At 38.4% G+C, this 15,867-nt stretch overlaps 1 protein-coding gene across 4 annotated transcripts; it reads right to left on the bottom strand.

The window, feature by feature from the left end:
* Positions 1-3,385: 3,385 nt before the first annotated feature.
* LOC135527074 (T-cell leukemia homeobox protein 1-like) lies at positions 3,386-15,417 on the bottom strand. Of its 4 annotated transcripts, none has more exons than XM_064955721.1 (5): positions 14,318-15,416; positions 8,597-8,815; positions 7,911-8,148; positions 4,302-4,482; positions 3,386-3,886 (listed from the first exon to the last, which is right to left on the bottom strand). In XM_064955721.1, the coding sequence occupies exons 1-5, from the start codon at positions 14,781-14,783 to the stop codon at positions 3,818-3,820; spliced, it is 1,173 nt and encodes a 390-aa protein (XP_064811793.1). In that variant the 5' UTR covers positions 14,784-15,416; the 3' UTR covers positions 3,386-3,817. The 4 variants fall into 4 exon arrangements, with proteins under 4 accessions (XP_064811793.1, XP_064811795.1, XP_064811794.1 ...); XM_064955723.1 differs by having other exon boundaries at positions 3,386-3,740; XM_064955722.1 differs by having other exon boundaries at positions 7,911-8,145.
* Positions 15,418-15,867: the final 450 nt, after the last annotated feature.

Genomic DNA, 15,867 nt, shown 5'->3' with positions numbered 1-15,867 from the left:
GTGTCAGAGGAAAGCCCTAAAAATTATAAAAAACTCCAGCCACCCAAGTCATAGACGGTTCTCTCTGCTACCACACGGCAAGCGGTACCGGAGCGCCGCGTCTAGGTCCAAAAGGCTTCTTAACAGCTTCGAAATCCAAGCCATAAGACTCCTGAACAGTTTACGCTGCTGCTACTCGCTGTTTATTATCTATGCATAGTCAATTTACCCCTACCTACATGTGGATATGAGCTCAATTACCTCGACGAACCCATACCCCTGCACATTGACTCGGTACCGGTAGCCCCCGTATATAGCTTCATTATTGTTATCTTATTGTGTAACTTTTTTTTGCTTAGTTTATTTAGCAAATATTTTCTTAACTCTTTCTTGAACTGCATTGTTGGTTAAGGGCTTGTAAGTATACATTTCACAGTAAGGTCTACACCTGTTGTGTTCGGTGCATGTGACAAATACAATTTTATTTGATGTACTACAATAATACTGCTACTTTTGTCAGTGCACAGTATTGGAGTAGTGTTTGACATAAGGAACTGTCTCTATTTCTCCATTTACATAAACCACTTGCTGTGCAAAAACAAAAATACTATCTACAACATGTTAATTCAGCGTTGTGTAAAAAAAAATGTCTCTACTAGGTACAAAACCAACCTAACTTAAAGTGTTGCAATGGGTCAAAAGAACAAGAGCAATTTTGGGGCGTCACATTATTTTAATATATCATCATTACTATTAAGGATTTTGAAATGCTTGTGTCTTCTACATCAATTAAGTGTTTATTGTTGGTTTGTCAGCTGTCCTGTTTTAAAAGAGATTTTGTGTCGCAACCTCATGCAGGTTCAAGGTGAAAAGCATTTATGCTACGACTCAATAGAAACAGAGCACACATTAAAGGTGACTGACCCATATCACACATATAGCTTAACTCAAAGAGATGCCTGTATTATCCAGAAGGAATGGCGGTGTTTCATGCATGTGTGAAAGAGCCTAAGGTTTGAAGTCTTGTTTTGTGTAGCGAAGTCTGCTCTGGCTTGTCTCAAGAGCCCTTTGTGCAGGTGATACATGGCCCCATGCACTCAATCAACACTTTTCTTCCAGGCGCCCTGTGAATCATAAGAGGGAGCACTCTCATGTCACCATGATCAGGTAGCTCTGGACTGAGGCCACAAAGACTACTGTCATTATGACAAGGCGACTCCACCACTCCACAGGTCAGGTTCCACTTGAAGTGACATATCATACTATACTAGCTTGTCATTGTGTGTAAAAACACTGAAAGTTAATGCTATTTATTTCTCCAAGCAGAATGTCTCTGGTTTGGTGACAACAACACGCTTACTGTACACGTGCCCTGAGTAGCTACATATACCTTTAGGATGACCCCAACTTGTAATATTAAATCAATTTTGTTTAATAAAAATACATTTTTAATTCAGTGAGTGAGAACTAAATTGCGTGGCTATTCTTAATAATTTAGTTAAGGACAAGATAAAACATATTTTGCCGATTATATCTATTTAACAGGAAAACAACAAAGATCCCAATCTCCTGTGAGACCTATGGACTGGGTTTATTTAATCAGCAGCAGCATTTTGGCTTATCTTTGACGTGTGTTGACTTCTTCCCACCAAAGCGAATCTTCAGTACAAAACATCCGTGCTTCATTCAGAAGTATTCATTCAGAAGTATTCATTCAGAAGTATTTTGGAGTCGTACACATGCTACTAAAGATGCCAGACCCCACTGAGGGTTGAGGAAGAGGGGGAAAAAAAACATTTTTGTTTTCTCACACTCTCAACCGATTGAGTGTTGGAACCAATTGGAAAATGTAGAGGTCTTCGATACTTCTCTTTGAGTGTGAACCACTTGTTTATGTATTTAACTCGTCACAGGTTTCATTCACACAAAGGCAGCTGAAGAGGTTGGGTGAATGCTGGTATGGTATCCAAAGGAGGTATTTTATATAGGCTTTTTGACTGTAAATGGATCCAAAATCACAACTGACCATATAGTTTTTTTGCTTTCGATACACTTTAAGAAACTGGAAAAGGGGAATCTTTATTAATAGAAAAGGGTAGTTGCAGTTCTAACATATGATGTGTAGTAGTGTTTTGGTGCCCTGATTGAGAACAGAGGACCTGATAGGAATCCTGATGTACTTTGAACCTCTTGTTCTAGTGTGGTGACATTTTATTGGATACGGGTAAGGCGCTTTAGTGGAAAGGGTAAAAAAAACATACTTTTAAGCACCTGTAGCAAAACACAATGCACGATTTTGAAAACAGTAAGGATGAGGTATTTTTGTAAAATGGGCCAAGTCACGTCTTAATGGCATCTGAGACAGCAGGATGAAAGAGGCCCATGGTCTGGGCAGAGGAAATGGGGGTTGAGTAGGCGTCACCTGGACAACTGCCTGCAATTGACAGGATCTCAACCAGGCGAGACGTCCTCTAAACCGACAAAACACGCAGTCTCCGTGCAGAAAGGGTGGCAGACAGTTGTTTTGAACTATGGAGATCCTACAACTTGGGTAGACTGATGCTGTTGATATCACCAGAAAATGGATGTGGTTGAACGTGAGATTTTGCCAGGATTCTAACGTTGAGTTCCAGGGAGTGTTTTCTGGGCTTTTTGTAAACAGTACAACAAGGGAACACTACACAATGGAATAGTACTACTTCCTGGTGTAGGCAACCATCTGTGGTCTACGCGAAGTAGAGAGAGTGAAGCCTCATTTACAAACAAGAAAACTGCAGTTATAAAATGCCCCACCCTAGAGATCGATCTAGATTAGCAGTGTGTTGTACTTCCAGATAGGACATTTTTGTTTTGACTTGACATGGATGATAATGGAAGTTGACAACTGTCCAATGTCTCTAGGTAGACATGGATATTTGTGGATCACAGACCCCCAAGGTCTAGGGTTTTAGAACAAACTGTTCAGAAGACATCCCTCCTGGGCCTCGTTTCCCAGAGAATTCGCTGCGTTGGGTTAATTGTTGGATTCGGACTTTATGTGCATCACTAGCATCCAAGCAGTCTCACAGAAAAACATTGTTGTAATAAAACATATATATTGTACCTCTCACTTTACTGATAAGAGCACTCTATGCAAAACGTTTAACCTTTTCTGGTGTTATGTGAAACATGGCCTGCTGGTTTGGCTGTGGAGATGAAGTTGTCATAAGGATGGAATATTGGAATGAATGAGAAACACTGAAAGATTCCAATAAGTGTGGCATTGTCAACAACATCATGTTGATAGATTAGAGGACACTTATTTTAGGAGGTATGAAAACGTGTGAAACTGTGTGATTGCGTGAAATGTTGCAGTTATCCTTTCTGGTGAAAGAACAACAAAAAAGAGAGGCTTCCAATGTTGATCATCTTTTCAAAAAGTCATGATATCATTTAATATAAAACACCTTAAAAGGTGTAAAACACCTTATGAGTAATCCTCGAACAGATACCACTTGCAAACTGCAGTCAGGGAAAGGATCCACCTGGAAGGCTGGTGACTGCAACGACAATTCCAAGTGCACACAGAAATATTTGAAACATGCATTACTACATTGTACAAAGTCAAAAGCAAAGGAATGGGATCCAGTTTTGTTGCCGTATGGCTGAGAGTCAGTGCTCCCTGTTGGCAACAGGTCAGTCTTGATGGTAGGCATCTACCGATGTGTCTGTTAGTGGTCTGGTAGTGAGGATTTCGCTTCGTCCTCTGTTTAGACAGACAGCTGAAGGGAGAGTGAAAATCTAGTGTAAGGTAGGAAAATGACTTGACAGAATCAGGTCTGAAAAAAACTTAGTAGACTCATTGATCATAGTCCATTTCAGTGGAACTAAACGTATATCTGTCCATGCCAAGAAGTCCACATATGATCTATAAAAGAGAATACGTGGTTTGTAAAGAAATACATAGACAAAACGTCATATCCTCTAGGTTTGTCCTTGTCCTTAATGGCAGTTGGTATGCAGATTAAATAAGGATATAATGTCAATTTTAATTATCCAAAACATATTACTGTACAATCCCACAATGCAACAGTCTTTACATAAAATACATTTGAATGCTAAGGCCTCAGGCTCCTCATATGCATCCATCTAGATATGAGTGGTCACTCCCCAACAAATGGCCCACCCACATTTTCCCTTAGAAAAATCAGCAATATTACTATTATATTCTTATTATGAATTACACACACACACACACACACACACACACACACACACCTCCCCCCCAAACACACACACACGATCATTCAGACCACAGATGCCAGGGAGGTGACGGAGGTCACCTTGTTGTCCTCCGCCCAGGGCTGTAGGTTCTGTAAGGCGTACAAGGAGGAGTTGTGCAGGCAGAGGGGGTCCTGCTGCAGGGGCTGGCTCAGGGTCTTCTGAAAGGCCTCCTGTTGGAGCTGCAGCATCAGACGGTTGGCCTGCTGTCTCTCTGCCTCGCGCTCCTCGGCTGTCTGTCTCCTGGTTCCACAGTAGGGAAAAGAGCAATTTCAAAACAGTGCCTAAATATTCATACAGTATGTCACCATAAATACTACTTTCAAATGCAAAACGCCAAATACTTCCTGAAATACAAGTATTCAGTCCACGACAAAGTGATAATGTATTGTTAAAAATAACTACATTAAAAAAAATGGATAACCTGATTATTTTACTTCATTCTTTTTGACCCTTATTTCCTTTGGATTACCATTATTTAATTTTCATGAAAACAGTGATGTATGTCATTCTCACAAGGATATTATACTGTATGTATTTACATGTGATTGTTAGGCCTGCATGTGCAACAGGGTCAGAAAAACACCTCTAAAATGCTGTTTCATACACACCCTCCTCCTTTCATTAGCCACACGTTATTGCTAACTACGTTATCCTAATCCGATTTCGTTGCTGTTCATTTGATCATATGCTTGTTACTAGCGTAGCCGTCCCACAAATACATCCTTCATGCACATCCTATCTACACACTATGGGAAAATACCATAAATCACACCAAAACTAGCTCAGAAATCAGGAAAGTGAGTTAGCCAATTCCCTGGTTATTCATGATATGCCATCTAGTCGTTCTGTTTTTCATCTGTGTTTTGAATTTCAGAATTCAACAGAGATGCAACTGATCACTAAAATACAAACTGTACCATTACATTTAATTGTCCTTCAAACAGATCTTGATGTTTTCTATAGAAAACATGGCCCTGTGTCGACACCTTGCATACAAATACCTATTGAAATAAGATCTCAGGCTTTACTCTTACACCTGGTATTAAAATGTGTCGTGTGCCAGCTTTTCCCATATAGGGTGAAGGTCCACCAGATTGGATTACAGGACACATTTTAATGCAAGGTGTGCCAGAGCCTATGAGTCAAGATGACTCAGATAAACAGGAACTACTTCTACATTCATTCCCTTTAGGTCCTTGTTTGACATCAAGGTTAAATAAAGACAAGGTATTATCATTTGATAGTCCACTCATTTATTTCATATGACCATAAAAAAACAGTTTGAGTGAATTAGGGGAAGAGTTTCTGCCATGGACAATGCACTCAACTATTCAGACTAGTGGGTCAGTATTGCTTTTTTTCCTTTTATTTAACTAGGCAAGTCAGTTAAGAACAAATTCCTATTTTCAATGACAGCCTAGGAACAGTGGGTTAACTGCCTTGTTCAGGGGTACTACAACAGATTTGTACCTTCTCAGCTCAGGGATTCAATGTTGCAACCTTTCAGTTACTAGTCCAACACTCTAACCACTAGGCTACGCTGCCATCTTTGGACAGCACCATTCCAGAAAGCCTTTTAAGAACAGGACTAATTGTGCTTGGTCAAGGGAATTGGCCTCTAAAAACAAGTAGGAGCTAAGCTAAGCAAAAAAAGGTGTTTCACTGTCACAACAAAAAAAATGGGCCAGTATCAACAATATCAACCCAGGAATATAGTATATTCATATATCACATCACAAAAGCTTGCTCACCGTAAGCAAAGCAATTCACATACCATATTTAAATGGATGCACAGTTTCTTTGTGTCACTTCCCGCATCAGTCTAATGTATCGTAATGCTTCAGTCTAATGTATCATAATGCTTCAGTCTAATGTATCATAATGCTTCAGTCTAATGTATCATAATGCTTCAGTCTAATATATCATAATGTTTCAGTCTAATGTATTATAATGCTTCAGTCTAATGTATTATAATGCTTCAGTCTAATGTATCATAATGCTTCAGTCTAATATATCATAATGCTTCAGTCTAATGTATCATAATGTTTCAGTCTAATGTATTATAATGCTTCAGTCTAATGTATCATAATGCTTCAGTCTAATGTATCATAATGCTTCAGTCTAATGCATCATAATGCTTCAGTGTAATGTATCATAATGCTTCAGTCTAATGTATTGTAATGCTTCAGTCTAATGTATCATAATGCTTCAGTCTAATGTATCATAATGCTTCAGTCTAATGTATCATAATGTTTCAGTCTAATGTATCATAATGTTTCAGTCTAATGTATCATAATGCTTCAGTCTAATGTATCATAATGCTTCAGTCTAATGTATCATAATGCTTCAGTCTAATGTATTATAATGCTTCAGTCTAATGTATTATAATGCTTCAGTCTAATGTATCATAATGCTTCAGTCTAATCTATCATAATGCTTCAGTCTAATGTATTATAATGCTTCAGTCTAATGTATCATAATGCTTCAGTCTAATGTATCATAATGCTTCAGTCTAATGCATCATAATGCTTCAGTGTAATGTATCATAATGCTTCAGTCTAATGTATTGTAATGCTTCAGTCTAATGTATCATAATGCTTCAGTCTAATGTATCATAATGCTTCAGTCTAATGTATCATAATGTTTCAGTCTAATGTATCATAATGTTTCAGTCTAATGTATCATAATGCTTCAGTCTAATGTATCATAATGCTTCAGTCTAATGTATCATAATGCTTCAGTCTAATGTATCATAATGCTTCAGTCTAATGTATCATAATGCTTCAGTCTAATGTATCATAATGCTTCAGTCTAATGCATCATAATGCTTCAGTGTAATGTATCATAATGCTTCAGTCTAATGTATTGTAATGCTTCAGTCTAATGTATCATAATGCTTCAGTCTAATGTATCATAATGCTTCAGTCTAATGTATCATAATGTTTCAGTCTAATGTATCATAATGTTTCAGTCTAATGTATCATAATGCTTCAGTCTAATGTATCATAATGCTTCAGTCTAATGTATCATAATGCTTCAGTCTAATGTATCATAATGCTTCAGCCTAATCTATCATAATGCTTCAGTCTAATGTATTATAATGCTTCAGTCTAATGTATTATAATGCTTCAGTCTAATGTATTATAATGCTTCAGTCTAATGTATCATAATGCTTCAGTCTAATGTATCATAATGCTTCAGTCTAATGTATTATAATGCTTCAGTCTAATGTATTATAATGCTTCAGTCTAATGTATCATAATGCTTCAGTCTAATCTATCATAATGCTTCAGTCTAATGTATTATAATGCTTCAGTCTAATGTATCATAATGCTTCAGTCTAATATATCATAATGCTTCAGTCTAATCTATCATAATGCTTCAGTCTAATGTATTATAATGCTTCAGTCGAATGTATCATAATGCTTCAGTCTAATGTATTATAATGCTTCAGTCTAATGCATCATAATGCTTAAATCATAATGCAGCAAGTACAATGGACAGCAGTTTTGATAAAGAATACCTCCTTTCTTGAAATAATGAATGTCATAAAAGGAACCATTAAAAATGCTTTACCACTGAAAGTGTTGAAGAACATCTAGAAGTTTGTTGCTGTAATGGGTTGCTGTAATGTGTTGGTGTAATGTGTTGCTGTAATGGACCCCTACCTCCATTTTGTCCTCCTGTTCTGGAACCAGGTTTTGACCTGTGCGTCCGTCATCTTCAGGGCCTTGGCCAGGGTGGCGCGCTCCGCTGACGCCAGGTATTTCTGCCGGTGAAAGCGTTTCTCCAGCTCGCAGATCTGCACTCGGCTGAAGGAGGTACGGGGCTTTTTTCTCTTGGGTGGTGTCCGGTTCTGATAGGGGTGGCCGATGCGCCGGGTCACGGAGAAGGGCGAAAGGGCTGCTGAGAGAGAGAGAGAGAGACTATGTTCATTTTTCAGAGACAAACCGTGGTCAAGCAAGAACCTTCTCTGACATATTATACCTTTGCCATAGATTTAGTATGCATGATCACCTGTGTATATTTTATGGGGGATTTTGCTGTCCTTCCCTAATTCAACTCAATATTCCTGCATGTATCTTTTTTTTTTACCAGGAATTAGCCAACATTTAATGGTTCATCTCTGGCTATTACCCGTTGTAATATGATTACAAGGTAAAAAAAAAAATTAAAAAAAGTCCTATATTCATGTTTTCCTCATATCTATCGCATATAGTACAAACGGTACACAGAGTTTTGTCCTATGGACCTAAGCATTTTGGTATTTTAACATCCCTGATGGAAACCAGGAGAAAACCAACCAGGCCAAGATAAAAGGCACATTTTAAAGAAGACCAGGGAAGTGACTCACCTGGACAAGTACCCTTTCGAAAGGGATAGTCTGCAAGTGGGCCAGTGTCTCGCAGGTGAGCGAGTTCAGGGTAATAGTGTTTGGCTAATGTCTCCATAGAGCTCCAGGTAGGGACCCTGCCGATGTCCCCCTTGGGGAGAGGGCAGAGGCCTGGCAGGGCCGGGGGGGCTCCTGGCCTCCCACTGGGGTCTCCTGCTTGTCTGTCCTCTGCCTGCTCCGCTAAAGAAAGGGAGACACAGTCAGGGACCCATGTGGAGCTGTGAGGGGCAGGTGGGGGTACTCAGGAAGTACCCTCTCATTGCTTTTATCTCAGATGGGGATTGTCATTTAGTACAATAAGTGCCTTCACCTGATTGGTTAGGCCAAAAGTATCACATTTGGTTTGATGCCAGTTCATTACAGTCGGCTATCTAACCTATCCAGTTCTACATAGTAACTTAGGTGATCTGTACAAGCTACATTTGTTTACTTTTTTACTCATTAAAACTTAATACCAAAGAAAAGTACCAATCTCAAGCATTTTATGGTAAAATATTTATACCATATTGTCTATTGTGTCAGGCATGAGTAAACAGAACATTCACACATGTAATATAATATGTTGGATATAGAGCCCTTTTCAAGTCCTATACCCATCTCCACCAATAACATGTAAAACAGACGTTTCTGTCGAAGGGAATCAGGAGCAGGCTTCCTTGCTCCTCACAAGCTGTTTGCCTGGTTGTCTTACAGTATGTTTATTGGTCTAGTTCTGTCTGAGAGCTCACCAGCAGCCAAACTGCATATAAAACATCTCCATAGGTGCCCTGGGGGACCATTGCTACTGTGTTGAGAATGTAGTAACCTGGATTCAGTGTGAACAATCTAAATTCATTTTCCACTGAGGCACTTTGGAGATGAGATGAAACACTAATGAAACACAAGCCACATAATGCACTCAACAATCATTTCAAATCACTCTCAACCTCTCTGATTGGTTATAAACATCAATGGCAAATAACAAATGATTCACACATGATTCAAAAATATATATATTTCAAAATGTAAATTGGGTACATTTGTAATTGAATTGTAAACACTGACTGCAAGTACTTTTGAAAAGGTATTTTTAATCTAGAGAGGGTCCAACCCTTCTTTGCCTGAGGATAGAGATGAATAGGTCACACATTTGGAGTAAGCATGTCTGCTCCAGGCTCAACATGCAGGTCTGGGTACAGATAATACCACATTAGACTTCTATTTCAGGCCATCTGTGGACCAGCTAATGGACCAGGCACATACAAGCACGTTCACATGCAACCGAAGAGTAACACGCAAACAGACTGCCACCCAGTCAAACTTGCTAAAGGGCACCTTCAACCTAACTTGAACTCTGACATAAGATTTTCTGAATAAACAATTAAACCATATGAAATGTAACAATATTCCTATGGATGATGATTGACTGATTCATGTCACAGTAGAACAAAATACATCATGCCATAGGTTTTTATTTGAGTTTGTCTGTGATGTCCTTATTTATGACCAGCTTCCAAATAAAGAACCGAGTGTGTGGTAGTATCCCACTAAATGCAGCAGCAGTGTGCCAAGAGCCCAGAACACACCTGTCTGTCATCAAAACCTGCAGCCCTTTATGGAACAAGGCAGTTAGCTCAATTTAGCCCTCAGCCTCTTCACAGTAATAGTCGTTATAATGTGATGTGATTGCGTTTAATAATCAGTCCATATTACAAAGGACATGAATAAGTTGTTGTCCGAATGTTTATGCATGCACAGACAATTACCACAATAATGTTATTCATTGAAGATATACTGTAATTTCCCATAACTGGGCAAGACCAAATATGGAGAGAGTGGTAGACCAGATTTCCCTCAAAGTCTCAAGGTCACTGAATTTCACAAACCAGAGAAATCTTGTTATGTATTTCACTTCGTTCAATAGTTGTATTTTATTTTCACTTGAATGTTGCATAGAACGTTTTCAAGAACACACTGCAGGAATTGTTCTAATGTATTTTGCTCTAAGGGATGACGACGGAAATGGTGGAGAATACTACATCTGATGCCTGGGTAATATGATTTAGCATAAGCTATAAAAAAATGATTCTACCTTAGAGAATATGGGCCCATAATAAAACCACTTATACCTAATAACACATTTCTGTGACAGCGCCTCTCCTCCCCACTGCGGATATTACCTGTGTAGCAATCTAATAAATATATATAAAGGATTCTAACGGGGATATTGAAATATAACATGAACATATTGCTATTTATTACACTATGAGGCAAAACAGAGCCACTTGCCCATGCAACACTGGCTGAGAATAGAAGCAAATTCCCGAGAAAACTGTCCAGCTTTCCCCATCAACATCACCAATACTGCCGCCATCTTTAAATACATGTATTTGCGGGGAAGATCATTATTTCTGACAAAGATAAAGCACTGTTATAATAATGCAATGAGATGTATAGGCATAGTCTTACCTCAATGTCTATTATGGGACCTTACAAAGGTACAGCAAGCAGGTACAATGTAATCACTTCTTATTATACATTGTACATACAACGGTAGTAGTATCTGTTACTGTATCTGTGGTTGTGTAATTACATGGCATTAATGTATTTTATGGTAGGCTATATAATGTTTTTACTATAGACACTAATCAGTGTCCTAATGCTAAATTCTCAAAATACATTGATTATTGCCGGTATGGATGCCATTCATTAAATTACAGTTACCTTACTTTAAGATTATAGTGTGTATTTTACAATATTTTACCAGTTTTTATGGCAATACATGCAGATATTGTAAAAATGAAAATACCTCTGGGCCTACATTTCGATTTGAAGTATCCTAGTTGCCCATTTCTCTAGAACTTAGAGCCATATGAACAACTTTGTTTATTGACTTGAGGGGACAAATCAGTTTATGTACTCCTCTGCTTCAGTAACCTGAAAACTGCCAAGAAGTCAATCAACATATTCCCTTTCAGCGCCTTCCAATATGTTCAGATACAGTATGTCCGGTCTGTTGTGAATATCAATCTCCAATCGTAGGCCTGTTCGCTGTTTCACTTGCTTTGACACTTGCGTGAAATTAAGCGCTGCAATCCAATATGAGAGGGAATTATTTTAAAAAGGAGAGGTCTATTTCAAGCATCCAAAGAAACGCTTTACGGTTTCAGATATGAATTTAGGTTAAGCCAACCGAACAGACAAGTGCTGACTGCTGAGCTAAGTCCATCCAGCAACTAAGAGTTACATTTTATACCATATTTATTACAATGTTTATTATTTTTAAACGTGGAAATACAATTTGCCCCTTATGCTACAATAAAAAAGTATTACTCAAATGAAAATCGATGGGAGTGGGATTTAAAAAATAAATGTCTCAAACAATGTTGAGAAATGGCTACACTGTAATATCCTACTTTAAACACTTTCAATAAATCTCAAAACATAGGCATTTGTCTCAAATGGTGATCACCAATGATAACAAAAAGTGATCACTTAAAAGGAATATCTTGGTGGATGGTTGACGATGAGGCTATCACCAACACCAAAGATAAACCAAATGAAACAAGTGGCCCGTTGTGACTATGAATACAATTGATAAGCATATTTACATAAGATATTTTACAGTTGACATATCGTTCTCTGGTTTAAATAATTAATTAGGAAAGAACATCATTGTTAATATTTAATGCGAGCCAATACATAATGGTCTTCATTTCCATCTTCATGGTGTTGACGTCATGCCAGGAAAACTAATTTCTCGGCCGCGTGGGGGTGAGGTTATGGTCATCGTAGCCTAAAATATACAGGCCATCGAACTGCCAGCCCGTCGAATTAAGTTTTCATTTGCACGGCAGTTAAGTTACTACTAGCCCCTTTCTATAATACTAAAATGAAATGAAATGTGAAACAGCAGGCCTATGCTGTAATAGGCCTATTATGGCCCTGCAACCCTTAGTGTTGTGCCTTTTTCTATTGGCTAATCGAAAACACCAGAGCCTATGTGAAAAAGGATTATGACATAAGCATAACATATTTTGATCTGTCGTGCTTTTGCTAGGCCTAATATTTGAGAAATTGCCACTTTTCCAATATCCTAAAACGCAAGAAAAACGTTGGTCAAATGATTCCGGACCTGCAGACCTATACAGTAGGTCCTATATTCACAATCACAGCCACCATACTTGGATTACTTCTTCTTCTTTTTGTAAATGATATAGATCATTAATTATACCTGCCAATGTCATAGAGATATAGAAGCGTTAACAAATTGACGTAAAGCATTTGAAATAGTATCCAATTTACCTTGACAAGTCAATTCAATGGTTTATGGGCGAAATAAACTGTCCGACCGTACGCTAAATGTTTAGATGTCATACTTCAAAGTTTGTTAAGAATTTGTCACAATTCCTTTCCCTTTTTTTGTTTTCTTTCAGTTAGGCTGGACGTAAGACAGGATAATTGTTCTACACTGTGTTGAAGATAGTTCTATTAAAATAAGAAAGCGTTTATTCAATAGACCTAGGACACGAATTGCGTTGATACTTTGCATTTATTGGCATGATATTCAACGCGGAAAGGGAAATATCAAATAACCCCGTGTATGCTAAACACAAAAAAATAGCATGCTTGTCAGGTGTTTAATAGTGACGGTGTTGCTATCTTCTCTCTATTTAGTTGGGTGTATACACAACTATAGGCCTATAAATAGCCCAGTAGAGTCCAGACAAAATTATTTAGGTAGCCCACCTGCAGGACTGCATCCTCAATGACTTGCTGTAGAATGAATCGTTACATTTAGATCCTATTATTGGACGAGGCTATAGGCCTATTTGTCGCAATGACTAAGACAGAGCTACTATGCCTCAAAAAGTAAACGTAATAATGATAACACTACGCTAGAAAATGGTTGGTTTTAATTGTTTTTATTAAATTGTTATATTGTTATTAGACTGTTACAATAAGCAATAATAATAGCCTATAAACAACAACAATACTCACAGACATAACAGTTAATCTATTATGTTTTATTATAGCCTATTGACACTGATGTTTCTATTATTAAACCACATTTGGATGGTGTTGAATGGTACATTTTATATTCAGAAATAAATCCGGTGTTCTGCATTTGGAAAAACAGTCGTCTCTTCAAATCATGTCATCCATTTTGTATGGTGAGCTATTCATTTGATTAGGATGGGGAGGGGATTTATCAACGTTATCCCCTCCATGCATATGGATTGAAAGCCGCAATCTTAACGGCTGACATTATACCCATATAATTATACAAATGTACATAACATAAACTATTAACAATACCTGCAAGTATTCACTTGCCTTTTAAATGAACTAATATGATATAGACATGACTTGATGTAGAATCGAATTCCTCGTGCCATATGCCCAGTCGCACATATGGTTTGATAAATGAGTCTGTCACAAAATTGGCTACCATGCCTTCTTAAAAGTCAAGATGATAAAAACAAACTCCTAGGCATATGCCATACTTTTAAGGATGTGGGTTAAACTGTCAAACAACAATTAAAGGTGACCTTTTTATGAATTCCATTCCAATTTGGACCTCCTTTCCACTGGAAAATATTTAATATGTCTATGGAGAAATCCATGAAGCAATAGTCCCATTTTGTGACAGAATTTAAGTCTAAATAAACATAAATGCTCAGAAATGTAGGTGAATCTTACCAGTGAGTCTGTCTTTTGCGAATCTTCTACTGCTCTCCATCCACGGGAAGGTGAAGTTGGCCGCATTTCCCATACTTGTCATTGAAGTCACTGAGGGGATGCAAGCCGCGAGGCAAGGCGGGTGGCTAGGAGGTGGCGGATTCGGTGGCATGGGTCTGTGAGCTGGTACCCTGATAACACCACCGGCGTTCCCTCCGTTTACGTTAACGTTCATGTTCATGCTCACATTCATGTTCATATTCACGTTATAGGAACCAGCGAGCCCAGCCGCCATGGAGCAGGCCGGGTTATAGACGCTGTTATAGCCATTGGTGTAAACGTTCGTGTAATCCGTGTCGCTGGTTCGGTTGGGCAGCATGCAGCTGCTGGACGGGTCAGTGCTGTTCAGTATCTGGTCTATTCCAAAGCTGATGGGCTCGTGTTGCTGGTGTGTCTGGTTAACCTCTTCAATCCCAGTGTTCTCCATTGCTGTATTGATATTAGCGTCTCAAAACGACTCATATGTTGATTTTTTTTAAAGTATGCTCTATATTTGTTTTCCGTGTTGTCGCAGTATCAGGCGCATAAATGATACCCACGTCTGTCTTCAGGTTGTTTAGCCTAAATATACTTCCTTGAGCAGTGCGCGACCCACACCAACCGAAGCGTTGCCATTATCTGTCCCGAAGACATAGATACGGAGTAGGCTAAAATGCAATGTTAATAATCCATCGGGATAGATTGGGAATCTTAAAATGCATATCCATCACATTGTAGTATGTCCTTTAACATATTTGCTAGCACATATCACAGTAATCGATATAGATTAATAGCCTATTGGTCATGTAAAATAGTTAGCCAGACTACTTACAGCCAAATCCGCAATTTGAGAAATTCCCAAGTTCCTTTGAAGAGGATACTGGTGACCTGTTCTGGCATTATTATTAAGACATGTCCAAAAGCAGAGGGCATTTGCGACTCAACCTCTTCGTATCAAAAGATGCAGCAAAATGAAGTGTTAACTGTGCTAAACATGAGTATTAATTGGAAAAGATTGCTCTATTACAGTGCGTCTTGAAGTGATTTCAACAGCTGAGACACCCCTTCTGCCTAAAATCGTGCCTTTCGGTCATCCATTGGCCCCCGCATTTCCAGTTAGACAATGTTTTGTTCGCCTGCTCCCTTCTCTTAAAGAACCCGCAGCCAATTTCCAGTAGCAGTCCAAGTTTTTCTGTGCTGTATGACATATAGATTACAGTCTATCAAATGTATAAATGTGTTTAATTAGGCTGCGTAGGCTATCACCAACCTTAATCCCACTATAAAAAGATGACATGAACAACTGCCTAATAGATATGGACTGTCATGCATGATGGAACTATGTTTAATTGCTATGTAACTATGGATTTTATATCCCTGTTTATTGCCCTTTCATTGTATGCCTGATAGCAGTCAAATAGCCTAACTCAGAATTTCAACTCATTTACCATTAGGCCTATGGAAATCGCCTTATCACACACCATTAACACTGTACATCAAGAAGACAACCGTTAGTGAGGTGGAAAGTTGAA

The sequence above is a fragment of the Oncorhynchus masou genome, chromosome 32, assembly GCF_036934945.1.
Source record: "Oncorhynchus masou masou isolate Uvic2021 chromosome 32, UVic_Omas_1.1, whole genome shotgun sequence".
Lineage (NCBI taxonomy): Eukaryota > Metazoa > Chordata > Actinopteri > Salmoniformes > Salmonidae > Oncorhynchus > Oncorhynchus masou.
The sequence above is the reverse complement of the archived record's forward strand: the minus strand, read 5'-3'. Positions and strand labels throughout refer to the sequence as shown.